Source organism: Oculina patagonica, chromosome 1 (assembly GCF_052425735.1).
Source record: "Oculina patagonica isolate OP01 chromosome 1, crgOcupat, whole genome shotgun sequence".
NCBI classification, from domain to species: Eukaryota; Metazoa; Cnidaria; class Anthozoa; order Scleractinia; family Oculinidae; genus Oculina; species Oculina patagonica.
The window spans coordinates 21,533,487-21,558,603 of record NC_135758.1 but is presented as its reverse complement, the minus strand read 5'-3'; the positions used below and the strand labels follow the sequence as shown (position 1 = coordinate 21,558,603).

The 25,117-nt window shown below is 39.9% G+C and overlaps 1 protein-coding gene across 1 annotated transcript in view; it reads left to right on the top strand.

Annotated features, from left to right (window-relative positions):
* Positions 1 to 25,117, top strand: part of LOC144632659 (uncharacterized) — a 72,787-nt gene that overhangs the window by 47,144 nt on the left and 526 nt on the right. Inside the window, 26 exon segments of the mRNA XM_078491382.1 lie at positions 4,471 to 4,609; positions 5,319 to 5,647; positions 6,382 to 6,520; positions 6,706 to 6,864; positions 7,306 to 7,540; positions 8,145 to 8,296; positions 8,425 to 8,655; positions 9,334 to 9,596; positions 13,457 to 13,565; positions 14,202 to 14,546; positions 15,156 to 15,194; positions 15,504 to 15,609; positions 15,829 to 15,900; positions 16,219 to 16,290; positions 16,797 to 16,868; positions 17,322 to 17,393; positions 17,486 to 17,557; positions 17,985 to 18,056; positions 18,328 to 18,399; positions 18,884 to 18,955; positions 20,161 to 21,209; positions 21,705 to 21,898; positions 22,366 to 22,537; positions 22,835 to 22,895; positions 23,646 to 23,838; positions 24,372 to 24,551. Coding sequence (XP_078347508.1) covers positions 4,471 to 4,609; positions 5,319 to 5,647; positions 6,382 to 6,520; positions 6,706 to 6,864; positions 7,306 to 7,540; positions 8,145 to 8,296; positions 8,425 to 8,655; positions 9,334 to 9,596; positions 13,457 to 13,565; positions 14,202 to 14,546; positions 15,156 to 15,194; positions 15,504 to 15,609; positions 15,829 to 15,900; positions 16,219 to 16,290; positions 16,797 to 16,868; positions 17,322 to 17,393; positions 17,486 to 17,557; positions 17,985 to 18,056; positions 18,328 to 18,399; positions 18,884 to 18,955; positions 20,161 to 21,209; positions 21,705 to 21,898; positions 22,366 to 22,537; positions 22,835 to 22,895; positions 23,646 to 23,838; positions 24,372 to 24,551 — 4,671 coding nt within the window.

The window sequence follows — 25,117 nt, the reverse complement described above, 5'->3', positions numbered from 1 at the left end:
CCTAGCCGGGGTCACTGCGTTGTGTTCTTAGGCAAGACACTTTACTCTCATAGTACCTCTCTCCACCCAGGTGTATAAATGGGTACCGGCGAATTTACTGCAGGGGGTAACCCTGCGATGGACTAGCATTCCATCTAGGGGGGGGGGGGGGGTAGCAATACTCCTAGCCGCTTAGTGCTACAAAAATCGGGATAAACGCCGGTCTGATGAGCCACTTGGCTTGACAGCAGGCTTTACCTTTACCCTGTAGTGGTTTTCACTTGAGTGTTGAAAGTAATTCGCATTTGCTTGGGTTTCGCATTACTACGCTTAGTGATTGAAACTCCCGTCATTTTCTTAGCCAATCAAAACTTAAACCAATCGTGACACACTATGTACGTTTACCTGCATTTGCTTGGAGTTTTGATTGGTTCGCTGAATGTCTGTTTGGTTCGTGATTTGCTAGAGAGATTAGTTTGGTTTTGGTTTACGACACTCAATTGAAAACTTCTCTAGCATGCTCTAGCATGCGTCAGTAAGCTATATACCCATAATACAGATGTTTGATTGTTTTTAACGGGTTGATTTCATATAGTATAATTATAGAGCTATAGATCTCTTACGTGTATACAGGAATAGTTAACAATTATCCTGCGATCTAGATTTCGGAAATCTAAATTAGAACCAGATGAAGTTAGTATCCTATTCTGCACTGCAACAATCATCGCATCGCATTTAAGATTGGGGATAAAATTCGGCGACCCGACAAGAGTCGCAGTGCAAACTAAGTTCATCATGGGTGGGTGGGTGTTTAGGTAAAATTGTACCATACAAAAGACTCCCAACAATATTTACCAAACTTACCAGCTGGCTACTAATCGCACTTGGCATGTTCCTTCCGCCGCTGCACTTGAACAATGTCAATTTATTCATGATTTGTAGTACTTATATGCGATGCTGTTAATTTATGCAGTGCAAATAGTATCCTATTCTGCACTGCAACAATCATTGCATCGCATTTAAGATTGGGGATAAAATTCGGCTCCACCTAGAATCACCAATGCTTCATTGATCAGGAGACCATCAATAGGCTCTTTATCCCCCAATACTCATAATGATATCCAAACAAAGAGACCATTGATGGTCTCCTATGGAGGCCAAATCACACCAACACAAATACAAAATACCAAAATAACACTTGCATCCTTCCCCAGTGGTAATAAAACATGTCAACGCTAATCCTATCAGCATTACACTCCATTAATTCCTTAAACACCACTCCCAAACCTAACTCCCAAACCTTACTCCTAAACCTTACTCCCAAACCTAACTCCAAAACCTCATTCCTGGTCTTATTCCTACACTTTACAATACACCCCTTTTACCAAACCTTGTGACCTCATAACCATTCTGGATCTCGTCAACCTCTTCGAGGAAAACCGCGACTGTCACCCCATTACCGACTCCAATGAAGTTCCCCAGCTGGTCAATCCAATGGATTGACTCTCGAGGATATAATGCAAAGGCTAACAGTTTTCCCTCAAACTTGGTGTCGCACTCCCAATCCTCGGTTAAATAACATCGAGATTTCTCAGGAAAAGAAGGGATGGAAACCAGAAGTCTCCTAGATACACGAAAGTAGGACACCAAACGTTGATGGGGAAACCCATGGGGCCAGCAGGGGGTGACAGTCATGACCCAGCATAGCCGGGGGAGTTGATTTAGATACTCTATTTTCGACGTTTTTGCTTGTTTACAAGCTAATCTAGGAGAATAGGAGATATGTGGACAAAATTTGGAACCACATATTTGTAAACTCTCAAGGGACTTTTTTAATTTCAAGGGACTGTTTTAATTTCTCAAGGGATTACTTTCCGCTGTGGGTGATCACTTGCGATCTCGTGGAAAAAACGTGACTTGTCACATTTACAAACGTTAGTATAAAATTGACATGTCAGCTTTCTTATCTCAACGCACGTGTGTCTGAAAGGCGATCTATAAAAAGCGTCGTCAAACAATGGATTGCGTAACTAAAACACGAATAAATAATCACTAGCACTTACATCGTTTAAAAATTACAAATGTCAAAAATAAACCATACCAAAAAACTCGCTCTTTTCAAAGATATTATTGCAGTTAAAACAAATGCAAGAGATGGGGGCTTCTTTTAGCTTAGGAGCGGTTAAAAATTAGGCCAAATTTGGTCGCTACATGCAAGCGCCATTCTATTTCGTCATCAGCCTAGGTCTTTAGGGACGTGACCTCGCGTTGACAGCAATGTCGCATGAATCGGCTTTACAACATGCGATCGTATCTACGCAGTTCGAGTGGAATTTCAGTCAAAGACAGCAAAATTCTTTCGTATTTCATCTTCAAATATAATTCGAAAGCATTCACTGTATATATGGCTTTTTTTTTTAATCCTGGGTCTTGATATCCGACCCTCGCAGAGCCTAGACAAAACGCAGCTTGAGTGTAACGATTTGTTTACGCAGCAATTATATGCGCAATGTTTTCTCCGACAGTAGTCGGAAATATCCGTATTTTTTTTTCGTGCTTTTTCGTGGAGCAATCGTAACGATACGGCTTTGAACACATTGAACAGCGGTCTACCTATAACAATTCAAATATGGTGTCGCAAAAAAAAAGCGTCGAACGCATATTTTGCTGTTTCATTTGCTAATTTCGCTGCCGTAATCGACTGCCTCGAAAGGTCCTTGCAATTTTAAAGTATAGAATTGTCAGATCTCGGTGAAATTTGCACTGTTTATTTGTGTCACAACCATCGATCAACCTCTTGCTGAACAAATCATTTTATGACAAAACAGGCAAATTATATGCCTCACTGGACATAACATTCTCACAATCACAATCATCGATCAGACATTTCGCTGAACGAATCACTTTATGACAAAACAGGCAAATTGTCTGCCTCACTGGCCATAACATTCTTACCATCAAAATCGTCGATCAGACATCTCGCTGAACGAATCACTTTATGACAAAACAGACAAATTGTATGCCTCACTGGCCATAACATTCTTACAATCATAATCATCGATCAGACATTTCGCTGAACGAATCACTTTATGACAAAACTGGCGAATTGTCTGCCTCACTGGCCATAACATTCTTACAATCATAATCGTCGATCAGACATCTCGCTGAACAGATCACTTTATGACAAAACAGGCAAATTGTCTGCCTCACTGGCCATAACATTCTCACAATCACAATCATCGATCAGACATCTCGCTGAACGAATCACTTTATGACAAAACAGACAAATTGTATGCCTCACTGGCCATAACATTCTTACAATCATAATCATCGATCAGACATCTCGCTGAACGAATCACTTTAGGCCAAAACAGGCACATTGTCTGCCTCACTGGCCATAACATTCTCACAATCATAATAATCGATCAGACATTTCACTGAACGAATCACTTTATGACAAAATAGGCAAATTGTCTGCCTCACTGGCCATAACATTCTCACAATCATAATCATCGATCAGACATCTCGCTGAACGAATCACTTTATGATAACACTGGCAAATTGTCTGCCTCACTGGCCATAACATTCTTACAATCATAATCGTCGATCAGACATCTCGCTGAACGGATCACTTTATGACAAAACAGGCAAATTGTATGCCTCACTGGCCATAACATTCTCACAATTACAATCATCGATCAGACATTTCGCTGAACGAATCACTTTATGACAAAACTGGCAAATTGTCTGCCTCACTGGCCATAATATTCACAGTCGTAATCATCAATCAAATAACACTTTAAGACAATAACAGGCAAATTACATGCCTCACTAGTCATAACATTCTCACAGTCGACACATTCGCGATGCCCAACCACGTGGAAAAATAACAAAAGAACCACTCCCTTGGGGCGTAACATCTATCCGCCATGAAAAACAAGCACACTAAACGCCGCATAAATTAGTAGACTACATAGCCCAACCATGTGGAAAAATAGCTATAAGAATCGTATCCATTTAGCCAAGCAACCAAGACAGAAAAACTAACATATAAACGAAAAAAGCCACCCAGCCGACCCAACACTGTCATTCGGTCGCACGCACAATGACAATTGCCAGAGTTATACCAACGTAAAACAACAATACCCTGGACAAAATATTACCTCACAAATACACCGCCATGCGGTTTACCACGTCCAAGTGCTTCAATATAAACTCGCACAATTCTGTCTTCAAATACGCACTGAAATACACATTTGCGGTCAAAAAGGCTTGAGTTGCAGTTCCCGATGAAAGCTCGAAGTAAAGGCACAGGCATGTTCCGGGAGCCGCTGCACTTGAACAATGTCAATTTATTCATGATTTGTAGTACTTATATGCGATGTTGATAATTTATGCAGTGCGAATAGTTGATAAATGATGATTCTGAATGTAATCAAAAACTATTTTGATTGATAGATCCTTAACAGTTTGCCGCCCTTTCTCATTTAGAATTTTGCTGGAAACAAAGACCGAGATACTATTAATTTTCACGAACTAAACCCACCAATCAGAGCACGTTACATCCGGTTTCGACCAGAAGATTGGTATGGGCACATATCAATGAGGGTGGAGCTGTATGGTTGTCAAGGTAGTCTGAAAGATTTTTTTTTTTCATTTTTTAATCTATCCAAGGAAGAGAATAATAATAATAGAAGAATAAAATCAGGTCAGATGTTGCATTGAGGTACTTGCATATTACCATATTGCATATTATCAGGATTTTTCCAAACTCACACTTTTAATTGGTTATCTGTGGAGACATACACCATGACTTTGGTAAATGCCAAAAGTATTTCATTCTCTTTTGTCCAAGTCGAGATCTACTTGTTAAGCGTATATGACAAATGTTTTTATTATCTTGATCAAATCGACTTAACTTCTGATATAAACGTACATCGAAAAAGAAATCTTTTTTCTTCACTAAGCGTAAACTTTTACTTCTGGATAGCCACTTGAGTTCACATTTATATCTCATGTAGATTCGTTCAAGCAAATAAAACAGTGTACTTCAAGATAAAACAAAGAAATTCGTAACCGCGGAGGAGGTTATATTAAGATACCCGGTTTTAATAAGCGTAGATATTTGCAGTTTTTTTTCTATTAACTCCGTAGTTTTTTGTTTAGATTGAGAAGATATGTCAAACACGTTGAATTTCGTCAAAAATAGTCCACTGTACTTCGTATTTTCAACTCACGTCTTAGTTGTTGAATATCCCGATGAAACGTTGTCGCTCCTAGTTGATATCTAACGTCAAATACACCCTAAGCTATTTCAATTTATTTCATGAAACCTTTAGCATGTCTGGAAGCTCTTGGGATGGAAGACGATGCGATCGTTGAGAGACAAATTACTGCTTCTTCGCAACTGGATGCCAATCATGCCGCCACTCAGGGCAGACTTAACTTTAAAGCAACTACAGTCAAAGCAGGATCATGGTCAGCTGCCAAAAATGATTCCAGTCAGTGGCTCCAGATTGATCTGGGTAGTCAGTATATTAGCGTGACGCGCATAGCAACGCAAGGAAGAAATGATACCGCCCAGTGGGTAACTAAGTACAAACTGCAGTACAGTAACGATGGAGTGAACTTCCAGTACTACAGGGAATCAGGGCAAATTGCAGATAAGGTGAGATACCCGGTGAGGAGATTGAAGGATACATGGTTGACTTTAAATACACTGCAGTTCAGCTCCCAAGCTTTGTAAGACCTTTAATTAAGTAATCAAAGTTGTAGTGGTTTCATGTAAATGTTCTCCATTTACTAAACTGCGTATACACAATCCGCGCCATAATTCCTCGGGACACTCATTTTACCTACACTAAGTGACGTTACGAATTGTCAGAAATGGAGAACCCCCTCCCCCCAAAAAAGAATTTTGCAAAATAGAGGGCAACGGGAGGCATTGTTTTTTTTTCTTTCAAGATACACAACGTTGTAAGGGGGCAGGGGTTAATAGCTATTTATTTCCCTCTTTCAAGTATGAAAAACGGCAAGTGTCCCGAGAATTGTGGCGTTGATTGTTGATAAACAGTTGGTAGGCTAACAATTAAGAGTGTAGGAATGAGTTTCTATGGGGAAAAAATTTTATCTAAGACTAAAAACTAAGTTCAATTCAACGACACGCGTAGAAGCATAAAAACGAAAAACTAAGAGAAAAAAATCTGCTTGAATGCTTTGACTTTGAAATGATTTCGCAGCACGGGACAGTTAAACAATCGCGGCCTTCTTTTACTTAATTTTGTGACGCGCGTAAAAGCGTAAAAGCGATAATTAAGAGAAAAAAATCTGCTTGGATGCTTTGACTTTGAAATGATTTCTCAGCGCAGGACAGTAATGATGTTGTCATCTTTTTTAATTTAGAACTTTACTGGAAACACAGACCAGAACACTGTTGTATATCACGAGTTATACCCACCAATCAGAGCTCGTTACATCCGCTTTATACCAGAGGCTTGGCATAATCACATATCAATGAGAGTGGAGCTATATGGTTGTCAAGGTACTTGAAGTTTTACACAGTCATTATATAACCCTTTACATGTTTTTGTACGTATAGGTATAGAAGATTGGAATGAGATACTTACCATTTCCACCTGATGGTCATTCCATATCATAGTGCTAAAATACCAACATCCCTAAACCTGAATTTAATACACTGTTCAAATAATTCCGTCGTCTATTTAGATGACCGTCCTTGTGACATATCAGTAGACTGGTGTGGATGGAAAAGTGTGCGTGGATGGAAAAGAATAAGATACACCGAGCTTGACCAGGACTATCAGGACGATGGTGATGGTGATGATAATGTTGATGAAAGTGGTAAAGATAATGAAAATGATGAAGGTAACTCCGATACTTTTTACTGACAATACGGACGTTTCTTCAAAACTAAACAGTTGAATCAAACTGACATACTTATAAAAACATAGGAATACAAAGAGTAACGGATGCCAAACTCAGTGTGATTTGTTCCTGTCTTTTGTTCTGTAAGTGGTCGATTCATGACAGAAATGGAACGCACAGGCTGACAATATGGGAGTTGTGATATTTTTCGTATTTACTATCCCTTAGCTTGTGAGCTTGTTTAACAGAGCAATCGATGTCTCTGGCCATTGTATTGCCCCACAATTTTCTTCTGGCAAGACGTGAAAACAGCAGATATATAAGATCAAATGTGTGAACCCCACTGTTATCCACTAAGTGAATCAGTTATTGTAAAGAACTTGGATTTATTAGCGCAGTAAGTAGAATTTCCATTGACTTATGTTTGCGCTTTTGTCATAGTTGACCCAGGTAACTACGAGATTCACCTTCCAGACAGCAGTCTTGGCTACGTGTCATTCTCCGACATATCTTCAAGTGATTACAGTTCTACAATCTGCTTCTGGTTGAAGACAGAATATAGGGGCTTCTTCATCGAATACAAAGTAGCCGCATCAATAGAACAAAATGCGACGTTGGTACTCGGAGTCTATTGTGGTAGCAACGCTTTTGATATTGTGTTTGGGAACAAAAGAAGGTACCAAAAATCATTTGTTTTAAAAATAAAATGAAAATTTTATGGCATGATTTTACTCAAGAATGCGTAACAGTTTTCTCTGTCAATTTTTGCTATCCATTTATCCCTTTACAGTGCAACTTCGCATGAATCGTCCCCCAGTCGTCTTCATACAGCGGAAGAGAAGGCATTGGGAGAAATGAGCACCGAAAAAGGGAGCGCAGTGTGAATTATCCCCTGCTCTCCCACCTAGAGTGCTTCTCTCCCTTTGCCGCGTGCTTAATGAAGACGACTGGGGACGAGCCAACATCTTCTCCAAAACTTTGACAGCCCTGACTTAACGTTGCAGGTTTCCATTTATCAATTTGCGCAAAGTTTTGTCATGTTGCCTTGGTTAGAGTAGTCACACGGTAGGACATGATGAATCGATTTCGATAAAGTATCTTTTTTTCTAGCAGCAATCTCGTAATTGAAAAATGAGAGTGAAAAGGAGAACAGGATAAGGCAATGAAAACAATAACGAACTCACTCGCCCGCTGCGTTCATTAATTCTTTCGTTTTGTTATGCCTCACAACTCGTGAATCGTACGTGTTCACCAACTTGAAGTTATCTCTATATACACAGCGATATGCCAGTGAACGTGACAGACAACACATGGCACCATGTATGCGTGCTTTGGGAAGGTGAGAGCGGACTGTTGGCAATTTTCAAAGATGGTGAAAGAAATCATCAGTCACATGGGTTTCGAGCAAGTTCCCTAAATGTGAGGATTGAAGGTAATTGATTAAATTATGCATTGAGAAGGTGACTGTTACATTATTGTACTTAAACTTATATTTGAAAAATGCTGTGTATTTGTCAATTTAGTTTATTAAATTTACGTTAAGCAAATGTATCTCCTAAGGAATAATAACCATGACGATTGGCTTCAGAGCCTCAAGCAAACTCACGTCAGTTCTTGGAAAATTGAGTGGTTTCAACGTATGGAGTCTTGCACTGTCAGCGGAAGAGATACTGCGCATGTCACATGGTTGTGGGGATGAAGCAGGGGACACAAAGGCCTGGGAAACAGTTAAAGAAGGGTTGAAGAATGAAGTTAAGGTGCAGTGGTTTCGAACTTGTAATGATAGAAAAGGTGAGTCACCTAGAGAATGAAAGCAGTACAGTCTTTCAAATCTTACTTCGAAAGATTATTTTTCAACAAGAAAATCAACGATAAGTAGGTTACATGACCTTTCGACGACCTCATGTCATTATTATCAAATGTGAAGAAATTAACATAAAGACCAAGTATTTATATACAGAAATAGAAGTGTGAAAAATATATTAACGTAATAAAGCATGATAAGTGTGTATTTAAACAAAAAGTGTCGCGCGAATAGAGTCCGCTAGAGTGTTTAGTTTTGGTCATTTCTTTCCTATGAATAGACCAACAATCCCCACCAACGTGCTGAGGAACATTCGTTAATTTTCTTGTTGAAATGTTTTTTTAAAAATCAGCTACTATCTGAACGGTAAACAACAAGTACATGATAAATATAACTTCAGAGTCATCAGTTAACGAATGTATTGAGTATTGAGTGGCGTTGTTGAACTTCAAGATATACTTATGTCCCTACCTATCTTCTTATACTTATTCTGCGAAAATCTTATTAGGTCCGTTTGTTAACTTATTCATTCATTGACAGCTGCTCATTAAAGCACTGTTTTGTATCTCAAGTTAATTGCGCACTCGGACACTTTGTTATTGCTGTTGTCCGTCTTATAATGTAATTCTTTTTAAACGGCCGGAACTGCATGTTTTTTTTTCAAGGTGACCGACTTCTGGTAGATACCAACGCTACCCGTTTTAACGGGTCCTCTGTTCTTGTGAGTCCACCATACAACAGATCACGTGACTGGCACAGTAAGTGCTTAAAGTTTCGTTACATGCTTCGTGGAGCTGGAGAGAAGACACTAAAAATTTACCAGAAGACAGAAAGCTATCGAGAAATACCCATCTGGATTGCAAAACACAACACTGGTCACAACTGGATTTATGGTCAAGTTGCATTAAGTTCTGTTTCGAACTTCCAGGTAACGATAAAGATAGTCTGGGAGCAAATGTCATAATAAAAGGTCCCGTGGGAATTTTTTGATGAAAGCAAGCCACTAGTCTAGAAATGTTTATTGGGACCTAGTAGACATGAAAATTTTTGGTGGCAACTTTGCAACTTGCTCAGACGGGAATTATGGGGGTTCGAAATTCTGACACCTGAAGACCAGCATGGAAACGAGGCTGGAATATAAAATCCTTTATAACTCGCGTGAAAATCCCCAGACCGTTACTCGCCAAACTTGCCTACAATATGTTATTCTCTGCTCTAAATCTATTTTTACTTGATTTTTATTTAATAAGTGGTCACGTGACCTTGTAGCATGGAAACGAGGCTTGAATAGAATATTCCTTATAACTCGCGTGATCACAGACCGTTACTAACGAAACTTGGCTACAATATGTTATATTCTGCTCTCAACTGATTTTTGCTGGATTTTAATTTAATTTAGTGGTCATGTGACCTTGTAGCATGAAAACGAGGCTGAAATACAACAGTCGTTATAATTTTCATATTTACCGACCGTTTATTACCAAAATGATTTAAAATGATTTAAAAGTTAAAAGAAATAGTCACATGACCAGATTAACATGGAAACGAGGTTTTCAAAATCCAGCAAATCTACTTAAGATGCATTGAACACAACTTTTGAGCTGGGCTCTATTATCATATTACAGCTGAATAAAATAGTTTTCAACGTTATCTCGCAGATCAATGTCAATAATAGGCATCCGTCGGTCAAGGTTGACCATGGGTAGCATCCTAGTTGTCTGCTTGGCTTCAGCACCGGTGTCTGTGGCTGAAGAGGCCGATGCGGGAGTGACAGTCTTTGTTACCGAGGCTGCATCTGTGCTCTGTCTCTGGTCTGTTGAGGCTGACGCTTTGTTTTCTGCGGACCTGTATCTCTGTGGCGGCTTGTGTCAGCTTCTCCCCACCTGATTTGAGGTATTTGGTTAGGGCTTCTCTCCACTTGAACTGGTTGGCTGCTAGGCTCTCCCAGGTCTCTGTGTTGATGTCTATAGCCTTCATGTCGCGCTTCACGACGTCGCGGTATCGCAGCTGTGGGCGCCCGATGGATCTTTTTCCAAAGGCCAGCTCTCCGTACAGGGGGTCTTTGGGGATGCGGCCATCTGGCATGCGGTGGACATGGCCTAGCAAACGGAGTCTGCGCTTTCTGAGCAGTGTGAATATGCTGGGCAGACCTGCGCGAGATAGGACATCAGTGTTGGCCACCTTGTCTTGCCACGATATTCCCAGGATGCGGTAGGTAGATCCCTTCTCTTGACGTGCCAAAAGCATGCTTCAGGAGCATAGCGAAGAAGATACCGAAGAGAATTGGCGCGAGGACACAACCCTGTTTGACCCCGCTGCAGATGTTGAAGGGCTCCGAGGAGCTGACGTTGCACGGTCCCCTGCATGTTGCTGTGGAAGGACTCAATCAAGCTCTGCAGCTTGGGTAACCTGCGATCAGGCGTTTTTTTTAAAGGGGGGGGGGGGGGGGGGGGGGGATCTCAGCTTGGGTGGACAGCCAATCTTGGGCAGGATCCTGTAGAGGCCCTCTCTGCTGACAAGGTCGAACACCTTCGTGAGATGGATGAAAGCGCCATACAGGGGCATCTGCTGTTCCCTGGATTTCTCGTGAAGCTGGCGAAGGGAGAAGACCATGTCTATCGTTGATCTTTCAGCTCGGAACCAACACTGTGACTCTGGGTAGACACGTTCGGAAAGTTTCTGCAGGCGGTCCAGGATGACCCGAGCGAAGACTGTGCCCATGATGCTGAGTAGCGAGAACCCTGTGTAGTTGTTACAGTCGCTACGCTCGCCTTTGTTATTGTAGAGGGTGACGATCTTGGCATCCCTCATGTCTTGTGGAACAGCCCCTTCTTTCCAGTACAGGAAGGAGTAGGGAAGTTGCGAAGTGCTTGATCAGGTTGGGGGGATCCCGTCACTACCTGGGGCTTTCCCTGAGGCCAAGCTGTTGATAGCCTTGTTAATTTCCTCTGTAGCAGGCACTCGATGACATCGAGGGCTGCAGTCGTCACAACATTCTGTCTGGAGTAGAGGTCAGAATAGTGTTCCACCTGATCTCTCCATCTGTTGCCCCTTGTCTGTGATGACTTCCCCAGTGGTGGATTTCAGGGGAGCCGTCTTGTTCTGCACTGGTCCCATTGCTGTCTTGATGCTATCATACATCCCTCTGATGTTCCCTGTAATTGCTGCTGTCTGGATTGTTTTGCTGAGCTCTGAGCAATACTCCCTGGCACAGTTTCTGGCAATTTGCTGAGCTTTGCTCCTGGCAGCCCGAAGAATCTGCAAGTTTTTCTCGCTGGTTAACGGTTGTACTCCGCTATCTAGAGCGGTGCGCTTGGCTTCAATGACAGGAGTAATCTCGGCGGACTTGGCTACAAACCAGTCGTGTGTCTTTAGGGTCTTTCTCCCAAAGGTGGCTAATGCAGTGCGGTGTATGGTATCCCGCAGTAGGTAGCCCACTTCTCAGTGGCAGAGTCCAAAAAGTGACGTCCAAGAAAATGGAGCTATTCCTTCTCTTCTAATAGTCAATGAATCTTAAGTAGATTTGCTGGATTTTGAAAGCCTCGTTTCCTGTTAATCTGTTCATGTGACAATTTCATTAATTTGCTCCTTTTTAGCAACCAGGAGCATTGATTGTTATAATGCAGCCATGTTTGGTAATAAACGGTCGGTAAATATGAAAATTATAACGACTGTTGTATTTCAGCCTCGTTTTCATGCTACAAGGTCACGTGACCACTAAATTAAATAAAAATCCAGCAAAAATCAGTTGAGAGCAGAATATAACATATTGTAGCCAAGTTTCGTAAGTAACGGTCTGTGATCACGTGAGTTATAAGGAATATTCTATTCAAGCCTCGTTTCCATTCTACAAGGTCACGTGACCACTTATTAAATAAAAATCAAGTAAAAATAGATTTAGAGCAGAGAATAACATATTGTAGGCAAGTTTGGTGAGTAACGGTCTATGTTCACGCGAGTTATAAGGAATTTTCTATTTCAGCCTCGTTTCCATGCTACCTGGTCACGTGACCACTAAATAAATAAATTTCCAGCAAAAACCGATTGAGAGCAGAGAATGACATATTGTAGGCAAGTTTGGTGAGTAACGGTCTATTTTCACGCGAGTTATAAAGGATTTTATATTCCAGCCTCGTTTCCATGCTGGTCTTCAGGTGTCAGAATTTCGAACCCCCATAATTCCCTTCTGAGCAGGTTGCAAAGTTGCCACCAAAACTTTTCATGTCTACTAGGTCCCAATTAACATTTCTAGACTAGTGGCTTGCTTTCATCAAAAAATTCCCACGGGATTACACTTGCTCCCAGACTAAGATGTAGGTAGTTCCTTCACCTTCCTTTCCTCCCACATTCCAAGCCACGTCCTTCGTAGCGTATGCCTTTGTCGTACCCCTGCCACCGTCCACTTTAGGCCTCTCATCATAGAACGTGCGGTGTCAACAACTAACCTTGCCACAGGTCAGGAAATGGTAGGGTAAAAAATTACAAAGATCAGAGAAAAGTCAGAGAATTTTATTTTGATAGGATTTACATTTTGAATAAACGTCAGGGAAAATTGAAATTATAACACCTTCAATTAACACCATTGAAAGCTGGAAGAAACATTTCAGCTAACTGTGATCTCATCGATGTTTTTATTGGACGCAGAGGCTGAAGGCCGTCACTGTGTCCGGCATTTTGTATTGATAAAGGGAAATTTTATTGCTATCAGGGAAAAGTCAGGAAATTTTGAATTTTGAAAACTGATTTCTGTGCAACCATGTAGCGACAACGTTTTTTTAAACACAATAGGTATCGATAAAAGGTGAGGCAGAAAAGAAAAAGGACTTGATAGCATTGACAGGACTATACATTGACGGAGAGAGGAATTGCAAACACAAGCCACCGTCGGCCAAACAAGGTAATAAGTGTGACACTAACTAATCAGGGAAACATTGTGCTGTTTTTGCAAAAAGTCTTTAGAGCTGAGGCGCCATTGGTAGAATTTTGCGATTCTTATTACTATTAAATCAAAACATAAGGAGAGCACTCTGAATTTTTTCTCGTCAGTGTGGAGTCATTATAACGATGCACCATGTTCTTAAGGAACAATCACTCACTCTATCACTGATTCTAGGTTAAACGTAGTACCCAATTTAGAATGTCAAACAAAAATTGTCTCTTGGTGACATCAAAAAATGATAATAAATGACCTAGCTGTGTTGGTTGGTGGAATTGAGTAAATCCGGGGCCGTAGCCAGAAAAAAGGTTTGACTGAGGCAATGTCCATGGTTAAATTATTAAGTTAAGGTATTTACTTTACGCCTTCCAAAAAAAACGAGGACAAAAACGAAAATAATAATGACTGGGACAACTGCTTTGGATTGCCTCAAAGCGGTCACGGCCCTGAGTTTCATCGTCGGAGTGAGAGTGATCTTTAGACTTGATTACCATCCGCTGTTTGGGAAAATGAACCCACATTCCTTACTCAGAACTCGAGCCATCGTATGGCTAGAGTATGGAGATATTATTCACTTTGTTTAGTTTTCTATCTCAGCTTGCAGTGAGAACTTATTCAACACGTCAGGATATTTCTTCTCTCCATCATTTCCTGGATATTATCTCGATGACATATTCTGCACGTGGCACATCACTGTCCCATCTCGTTACACCATTCACCTGGAGTTTCAGGAATTCCGACTCAAGGACCATCCCACTTGCGACAGCTGCTTTCTTCAGATTTTCGATGGACGTGATGAGAGTGCGCCTGCCATTGGCAGATTCTGCGGTTATACGTATCCTCTTGTTTTCGTTTCTTCGTCAAACCATTTCACGATTGTTCTTCGTTGTCATGGAAACTTACGCAAAGCAAGATTCAAGGCCTCTTATTACTCTGTTGGCGGTAGGTGCTGTTTTTTGCGTTCTTTCAATAGCTATACTAACGTTTCACGTTAATATTGCTATAAAATTAGAATAAGAATAACTTAGTCCAAGAAAACAAGAAGATGGGTTTTCCACATCCTCTGGAGACATTGCTCAGAACTAAGGCCGTTGAAAGAACACTGCTGAGGGTTTTCTTATCAGGGAACGTGTATGAACTAACTAACTGAGGTGGCTTCGGATTCAGGTTTGATTCAAGTTATTTCTATCTAATGAAGCTGTACAGATTAGTTGTCGTTTAGCGGCTAGCCAATCGGTTGTCTCAAACATGCGTAAACTAAAAAACTAAGAAACTAAAAGTGCCCATGACATACTTATGTATTTTTTTAGATATTCTAGTTTGCAGTATCGCTGTATATTTTATGAGACTTGCAGTAGTTTGGACGAGCCCGTAGGGCGAGTCAAAATACCAGTGAAGTGTCAAAAAATATAGCGATTCTGCGAACAAAAAAGGTTCATAAAAGATTTACCAACGCTTTTTTTACCAAAATTTAACAGAATCTTTATTTAAAAATTTGAATGTCTGATGATTACAAAGACGACATTATTGATGCATTCTTTTGTTTTTCAGCTGTTGACAATACAGAATCTTCTTGTTCACATCAACAAGGTAAAGCATTTTCAAGATAAGTATCACACTTCTATAAATTGATAGTGGGGATTAAAGTGCTCAACATTTAGAGACTTAGTTATTAATATTCGGCCATTTCTTATCCACTAGAACACATTTTAAACCTAGCCAGAATTTTATGATTCCATCTAAAAGTTATCGTACTTTTAAATCGTCAGTTAAAAATGCCTCGTTTTTCAGCTAAAAATATAAACATTTGGCCGTTTGCGATCTATCTTTAAGGATGTTTTTCTAACATTGTAAGTGCTAATCCAAGTCACTATAATCTGATATGGAATTTTTTTTAAGGATGCCCGTCAAGCTGCGAATGCAAAGAATTTGGCGAGAAGATTCTAGTGACCGGTGAACACTTGGAGACTGTGCCGAGAAACCTTCCATTCAACACTGGAGCAGTGTATGTAATAAGTTAGACGTTGTCATTTTGGCTAGTATTTTTCTTCTACCAGTTTTGATTAATTTATTGTAGTAATATTTTGTTGAAGTGAATACCTTGATTAATTTAATTTAGTTAATCTAAGCACGGTAGGTATAACAGAAGTCATACATTCGTAATTGTAAGATGCATGTTTGTAAATACATTTCTAAATTGTTTTCATTTTTACATGCTTACAAGGTTTTTTAAGCAAAACCGGATCTCTCAACTTCGGGAAAAGGACTTCGCGGACCTCACGAAGCTGGAATATATGTGAGTAAAATACTACTTTTAGAGTAATTAAAAAAGCGAAATCGATCTGGTTTCAAATAAAACAGACTAAGACCGCTGGATGATGTAAATTTTGACGTTACCTGGACTAATTTTCACACAACCGTAGAAAAGCACATTAACACATTTTTTAAGTAACTGAGATGTGATAGGATGAATATGTGTGTAATCTTGTTATATAAGCAATATTTTACATGCAGCTGAAATGCTAGTTAGGATGTAATCGAGCAAAAACAAAGTTCTTGTCAGTAAGGTTAATGAAATGTTTGTACATGTATTTTCTTAACTTCTTCTTTTCAGTGACTTGAGTTTCAATATTCTCCTCCATTTGGATGAAGACTGTTTTCAAAATGTATCGTCGGTCAATACACTGTAAGTATAACATAGAATATTTGAAATAACATTTACAGTAATAAGGAATTCTGACACGTTGTTTGTGCGTGAGGTTTTGGTCTTACTATTTAGATTCGCAAGTCCTCAAATAACCAACGTTACTCTATTATGAAGAAACGATTTCCTATAGTTTCTTCTTACTTGAATTAACGTAGATTTCTTGCAAGTTACGTCATCGAGATAACTTTAACAGGGGCACACATTAAGAATTTTTAAACAATGGTCTTGGGATGTCGTTGTTCTGTTTTCCCATATCGTTAAGGTCTTTTAAAGGAAAATTTGTGTAAACTAACACAGCTTTTCTGTTCGGATTTTTTTAGCTGAACTGTTAGGGAAAGAAACCGATGACCCGAATTTCCGAGCTATTGTTGCCTTTCCCCCCTGTGTCCAACTGCAGATTACTCCTTCCTAAATAGATAGGTTATTTACTGACAGAACGCGTCTCTTTGTATTTGTTGAAATCGTTTTTCTTCTTGAACATCCAGGAGAATGAATTCCAACTTTTTCCGTACTCTTCCTGTTGGAGCATTTACTGGACTTCCTAATTTACGCGTCCTGTGAGTATCTTAAAATAAAATATAAGAGCCAGAGTTCTTTTAAGACGTACGAGTGGAAGGCTGGACGTGATATACATTGTTTTATTTAGTTTTGTAAAATTTATTAATTATTCATGAGGTTGCAAACCAATCCCAGCACACTGTTCAGACCACATGTACACAACTGTAAACTCCAATACAAATTAAACAATAGCATTAACTTTTGATACAAACTCCTGCTCAGCTAATTAGTATTCATTAACTTTTGATACAGATGTCTACTGATTCGCATAACAATACTTTGCATTCAATTTATTGTTTTCATTTCACAAGTAGAATAAAATATTCGCGTCCGATCTGTATGGCCGTTTACAATGGCTCGCCTATCGGCTCGCCATTGTAAACGCCCATACAGATCTCGCGCTCATATTTTATCTACTACTAAATGAATCGTTTTGACTATTCTCATTTTAGTGATTTGGGAAAGAACCTTCTCCGCAAAGCAATTAGTGGATTATTGGTTGGACTATCACATTTAAAAGTTTTGTAAGTTCTTATTTCTATACTCAATTTCACAGCTCTCCTTTCGATGAACTGAATATGCTTGAACGTGGCTTTTTTTATTTATTTTTTTTCAGAAGCTTCCGTTCAAACCAAATAAAGGAGTTGGAATATGGGGTTCTTAGCAATAGTAGTAACATGACACATTTGTGAGTATATGTGATTTTGACTTTTCAGTTTAGGCTCGTAATTATTTAATTTGCTTGGTCGTTTTATTCAAAGACTAAGTTCATTAAACAAGTTTTACCGAATCATTCGTTAATGGTTATTAAAGAGAAAATGTCAACTGGCTGCCTGGCGCCACTAGCCCCTATGGTTATTCCAGACAGCCAGTACTCTTACTTTTTTTCAAATTACGTACGATAAATGCAAGTAAGTGGTTAGCGGTAGTCATAAGACGTAAGTAAGGACAAACGGCGAATAACTGTTAACTCGAGGGAAAATATGAAACAGACTCCACTCCCGGGCCATGCATCCTGTACATATCGCTCTAATTATGTGCCTACCTTTCCCTTTCACACGAATGCTCTGGATATCTCATCAGTATATGTGAACTATTTATTTATTGTCACCTAGATACCTCCAGAACAACAAGCTCACAACATTACCAGACGGCCTATTTGGAGCGCTTTCACGACTGAAATTATTGTGAGTATAAGTTGCGAGTTGATTTTCACGAATACTATAAAGCCTCCAATTCTTCGGAAGGTGATCCTGAACGTCATGTAGGTTGTAGCGCCGCCTGTCTTTTTCGTACAAGGCAAGGTGTCCATGTCATCTGATCGATATCCGTTCATTGTTGTACGTACTGCTCTCATTTTCCTCTAATCAGATATACCAAGGGAAACTCGAAAGAAAAAAATTGTTTGCAACTGCTTTCTATGTGTTGTCATCATTGTTTATACTCTCGTTTCGTTAGGAATCTTAGCAGCAACGTACTGTCAACAGTTACTAAGGAGACTTTTGAAGGATTGATGTCTTTGGAATACTTGTAAGTATGTGCCTGTGATGCCACAGGAAAAATAAAATATTCTGATAAATTCTCGTTCAAAGTTTTAGTAGAGAACAATAAGCTTCAAGGAGTAAATAACAAATTCGTAAATGTCGGTTTAGGTTCGTCTTTTTTTGTAGCTCCAAGACTTTCGTGGAAGAGGGCAAACGAGCATTTTAACGTTTCCGCTATGTTTAACTTACGGGATGATTGAAAGTCAGTGGTACCAATTCAATAAAATCCATCCTCGGAGACCTTCCTTGCCGATTTTTTTTTCGCCCGTATAGACTTTCTCCCCGCCAAAACTAACTGCCGCTGGGCCTCCGACGATCAATAGAATCGTGTTCGTAAACTTGATGCGGCTGAGCTTAAGCAGGGAAATGTAGAACTAATGAAATGTGCCGATAACGATATTGTCCAAAGAACAAGTAAGAAACGTTTTACTAACTTACCTGCAAATTCTCCCGTTATTTTTTCAACATAGGTACCTTGACGGAAACAAACTCTCTAAAGTACCCTCAGATGCCTTTAGTGAATTGAAGAACCTTAAATATCTGTGAGTGATTTTAATTATTTTTATTTGAAGACGCCAACTGATTCAATGAATAATTTTTTTTCAGTCCAAATACCGAAACATAGGCGTACGGGCACCTCGGACCTGGGGGGCGGGCCTGCCCGTTTGCTGCGTTAAAGCCGAAATAGCAGAAACGTGAGAGTTGTGTAAACTTGCCTGCTTGCTTGAACGTGCTCTTTATGATTCTTGGCGTGCCCCCCAAGTCCTTTTCTTCAATTTTATTTATTCGTTCTAGTGCATGTAGATTTTGGAGGAGCCAGTGTCCCCCACTTGAAGTTGAAGCGTTCTGGCTGCTCTGACGTTACCTAACATTTAGTCAAACATCTTCCTTGCATTTGTAACAGCTTTGTTTCGGTCTTACATTGATCATAGGCGTACGGACACCATCGGACCTGGGGGGGGGGGGGGGGGGGGGCGGAGACCTTATTGCCCGAGGGCGTAGGTTGAAAGCAATGGGAATATGAAATGGAAAAAAAACGTGCGTTGAAATAGTTGTGTAAATTTTGCCTCGATGTTCTCGGGCGTGCACTGTCATCTCACTGTCCTTTTCTTTGGGAATTTTTTTATCCACTCTTCAGCAATTTGAGGCATTATCCCGAGCTACAAGCGTGTGGAACATTCCGGGTTGAAAAGGGTGCCCTGAGAACTACCATTTGAGTCAGCTAATGTACCGTTCGCAGCTTTTTTTCAGTCTAACTGGTCATGCGCGCAAACGTGGCTGATTTCTACTGAATAATGGGGGTGAGAATTGCGGAAAAATGAGAATGGCGGGGAAAGAGTAGAAGGGGACAAGAATAATACTTTTTCTTGAAAATTTTAATGTAATGTGAGATTTTCCGCTTATCTTCTATTTTTTCTCTGGCTTGTTGCCGAATTCTTAGCATTTTGCCCGAAAAGCACTGGGGGGGCTGCAGCCCCCCCCCCCCCCCTCGTACGCCTATGTACTGAAATAATCTTTAAGTCCGTTGTACATCAAGAGAATAGTCCAGTTCGAGTTTGTAGTGTCAGCAGATCCAGCTGCAGAATTACTGATGTTAGATTGTGTTGATTATTACGGCAAAAAACTGTCATAATTAACCAACAGTGAAATACATGCATGTAAAAAAGTTAGAATATTTGGTATTTTGAGTTGGAACTCATGATCAGAGCATAAAAATGAGTTAATCTTTCTTGCAATACCCACACAGGAAACTCGATCGCTTTATTCTCTGCTGCTACGCCAAGAAAGCAATTGAAGGAGTTGAATGTGAATCCCCAATCGATGAATTCTCAAGCTGCGACGATCTAATGAAGAACAAAACTCTTCAGATCTGTATTTGGATTCTGGGAATCCTTGCTTCTCTTGGCAACCTCCTTGTCATAATTTGGCGGATCATTGACAAGGAAGAGAACAGGGTTCATTCGTTCTTGCTGAAAAACCTGGCAGTCGCCGATCTGTTGATGGGCGTCTATCTACTGACAATCGCAATCATGGATGTGAGGTGGCGAGGGGAATATTTTAAACATGACATCGAATGGAGATCTGGTGTGGGTTGTCAAATTGTTGGAGTTCTTTCCATGCTCTCCAGTGAAGTATCCGTTCTGACTCTAACCATCATCACCATGGACAGATTTCTTTGCATCGTCTTCCCTTTCAAGTTCAAGCGCCTGACTTACAAATCCGCAGTTTTGGCGTGCATTGGGGTATGGATATTTGGTGTAGTTATATCAGTGATTCCCATCACAGGTCTAGATTACTTTTACGACAAGGGCGGAAATTTTGGTTTCTACGGCCGCTCCGCCGTTTGCCTTCCTCTCCAGCTGTCTGAAGGGACACCGGCTGCCGGCTGGGAATATTCTGTCGCTTTTTTTGTCGGTATGAACTTCATATCTTTCACGTTCATTCTCGTCGCGTACATCACAATGTTCTGGACGGTGAAGCGCGTCACTCGCGCCGTAAGATCGACAAATTTAAACAAGGAATCCGCCATGGCCAAGCGGCTTGTCTTCATTGTGATGACAGACTTCTGCTGTTGGATGCCCATAATTATCATCAACATTTTGTCTCTGACTGGAAATTTTGATGATCCGAAGAAAATTGCTTACGTGTGGATAGCAGTGTTTGTTCTTCCACTCAACTCTTCCCTTAATCCAATATTGTACACGTTTTCCACCGAGAGAACTAAACGAAGCTTGAGTCGGAAGCGGAAAAACGTCACTGGGTTTGTTATGAAGACGGTAAACAGCCGTGCAACAGGTGAGTACAACCAATTCTCAGAACTGAAAATAAAAGGAAGCTGCGATAAATAAAGTTAACGCAAGTAGCTGCCCTTCTTCCCCATAAACCCTGGAAAGCAGGTATTTTCTGCATTTTATGCAGCCCTATTAGGGTTGAGCAAATTAAGCTGTCATACTCTTGCGCGTACTTCAATAAAAAGCTACTGAGCAGAAGTCACTGTAATACACACACAAGTGCCAGTAATCAACATTTCAATTAACCTGAGATCATGCTCTCCCTCCCTACTTATCAATTAATAATAAAAACGTCTGATTTCAGTTTACACTCTAATTGCCAACTAATGCCGGTGCTTGGTTGTGCCCGGTGTTGGCATCGATATTGTATAATTAACTAATTTCGCCGAGAGAAAATATAGAACACTTGTTTGCGGGCAATCCTTTGAAAGTGTGTCAAGCCTGTTCTATATCGGTTTTTTTTTTGTAATAACTCCTCATTTTCTTAAACTATTTTTAGCTGAAAACCAGTCTGGGGATTGGCTGAAAACCCATGCTGACAACACTTTAGTTTCCACCGTCCTCTCCAGTCCTTTGCCATCACCAAAAGCGGCGGGAACACTGGCACGAGAGAATAAACAAGTGCATGCTAAACTCAAGCTGATTGAAAAAGTTAATATTATGGAAGATGGAACTGCAGGGGAACGTTCAACAGTAAGTGCTTGGACGAATACTGTTCTTTGTATAATATAAGACGTAAAATACTCAGCTATACTACACACTTAAATGCGATACATGTAACGAGGCAAAGCGGCCTTACGGTGTTGACTTGTTTTTCTCTGTATAAGGGCTTTTACGGCTAACGGTTAATTTCTTTTAGTTAAGGTTAACAGAAGTACAGTGTTATAAATTAATTTCCGTTGTTTCTGAAAATTTAAACATTAATTTCCATTGTTCTAAAAAGTTAAAAGTTGTAATCGCCGTTGTTTTACAACATATTTAAAGTCTTGGGATGATTCTGTAGGTTGCAGATATAGAGAAACAGTTCGTAACTAGAATTTTTTACGGTTAACATTTTTTACGGCTAACGGTTACAATTTTTCAATTTTCACCCCTTACGGCAAAATTTTTGGCTACCGGGTAACCCCATTGAGATCCTCCTGTATTCGCTGTTGTTTCAGGGTTATGTTACGGCCTGGTGCGAGGAAGGAAAAACGCTAAGTATGGTGTTACTGAAATACTTTGGAAAGGAATTGAAAGAGGATTGGAGTCGAGAGGCTGACATAGTACAGGGCCTGTCTTGTGGTGAAGATCCACATGCCAATCTACTTCACTATCGCTGGCACTCCAAAAGTAGGCAGCCATCCTATAACATAATAATTGTCTATTTAAATTTAACATTCATATTATTGTTCAGACTGGTATTCCCGCCCAACCGCAAGGTGGTGGCTAAGACTAGCTCTTTATTTAGAGGCAGACCATGCTTTGATTAACCGAACACTTTCAATCTAAACTGCACTGTTTACGGAAGGCAAGAGGAGGTTGCAGGTGTATGTAGTGTGAATCCTTTTGCACTGATTTGTAAGTTTATTTTCATAAATTCCGTTAATAAGTACATTCGTGTATATATCTGTTGTTGTTATTCTTCAGCTTGTGATCAAAGTATTGAACATGGAAAACAGAGGATTCGGGCTTTAAACTCAAACAGTTTGTAAGTTCTTTTAATGTATACCATTCATTTGATGAGCGTGATGTCAGTTAAGCGTAATGTAGCAGGAATACATTATATCGTTTGGCTCAAATGCAGTCTCAAGAGTTTAAACGAAGATATTGGATCAGGTTTACTTTAACATAGCACTAAAAAAAACGTAAATGCAACAAATAATAATAATCTTAAAACTCTACCTACATGCAAGGGGAGACTGTTTCACGTATTGGGACTCAATAAGTTGTTACTGTTATTAATTATCAAGCACTTCTTCATTCAATTATTGTTTTTTTAATGTTACTTCTCAGCTTAGGAACTTTCTTTATTCCATAAAGTTTGTTAGGAGTGATGAAGGGGGGGGGGGGGGGGAGGGGGTGGGTGGCATAATGGTTAGTTTGCTGGAGTAGCTTTGTATCGAGCGGTCCTGGTTCAAGCGCTATTCTTGGTCTTTGTGCTGTGTTCTTAAGCAAGTTAAGAAACTTCTCTTCACTCGTTAGTGGGTATTGAAAAACTGTTAGCGCAAAAGTGCTGGGGAGGAGGGGGGAGGGGGTAACCATTAATGGACTAGCATCCCCTCCTGGAGAGGTAGCAGTACTCCTAGTCATTTTATGTTTATGCTTCAAAAGCCTGAGTTATGCAATATTTAGCATGAACTGACTTTAAGAAGAAGATAGCTCAAAAAACGATACACTATATATATCTAGGCCCTTTAATATAAGTACCAACTAATTTATTTCGGTTTTCCTTTTTTAGCCTGATTTGCTATGAGTTTGTGTCGAGTTCAACTTTGGAAGATTTCCTTTGCGAGAAAGGAACTGTTCTTGACTGCGATGGAGTGTGCGCCATAGCATGTGACGTCATCAGTGCTATTGAACGATTACAAGATCATGGAATACTCCATAACAATATCACAACAAACAACATTTTGATTGGTCAATGCCCAAGAGTAAGTGAAACAACGTACACTCCTATTGGGTCCATTTTTGCCACTAGTCTCGGATTTATTCTTGCTTTCTATTTCATGAATCGTTTGAGTGTGATATTTGAAAAGAAATTGTTGGAATTTCTCCATTTCTTCACAAAGTGAAGTACTATTTCTGTTGTCTGGTCAAGTGCCTTATAACTTGTACAGTGGCACTTAAAAAATAAACGGCATAATATGCTATTCCGAGAGGTTTTGGCGTTTTTTGTGTAAGGCCTGCAAAGGTGTGACTCATTAAGAGATTGGTATGGAAAAAGCCACCCTGGCATGTATAGCCTCGTTTTTATGCTTTTGAAAATATGTATTTGTCCCTGTAATGTCTCATTTTAAATTGATCTTTCCTTGACATGTATGGGGATTAAATTCTGTTGAAAAATGTCTCTTTTGGGTAAAAAAAATAACAGTGGTCATTATTGGAATGGGTCTATTGCTATAATTCATTTTTTTTTTCTTGCGTTTGAAAACATTATCTCACTCGATCATTGCCGTTCCTATAGCTTCCCCCGATAATAGCAGTCTTGGGTGGATTTTCTCGATTGTCCAAGCTGCATGAAGCTGGCGCGTATACCAACTGGGCGGCTGATGAACAGAGCAGCAATGGCAACGATATTGAACAATTTGGACAGTTGCTTGCTACCTTATTAGGAAATTGTCATGGCTCTTGTGAATACGTCAAGGCAAGTATATGCCAGTGTGTGTCAGAAGAAGTGCATGACTATATATGTGGTCATAGTCTCTGACATAATGCGGTAACAGGCTTTTAGGCCGAAGCAACACTTTTCTAAACTTCGGGACGGCACTGCAAACCCGAGGGATACCCGCTGGTTGCGGAAAGGCGCGGGATCTGTTACAGCGAAGGAAATCTTCGGAGACGACTATAAGACGGAACTTTGGTCCAATGTAGACTTTAATTTGTAGCCAAATAATATTTTGCAGTACAACTCTGTTTTTAAAAGACTAACAAAGGACGCAATGTAGGATTACAGCATAGCCAAAAAGCTTAATTACTGAACTAAACTGAACTTTATTTGTTTTTTTTTTAAGCCATGAAAAAATAATTAGTTTGAAAAATATATATATAGAAGATAACATTTTAACAAAAAGCTCACTTTCAACGCTAATTGCGTAAGTACTGTTATGATCAATAACAAAACAACGGGTAGTTGTTACAAAATATTTTCCTCCTTGGCTTTTCCATTTTTTTATTTTAATTTCACTTATACTTTATTTTCTTCCCTCACAA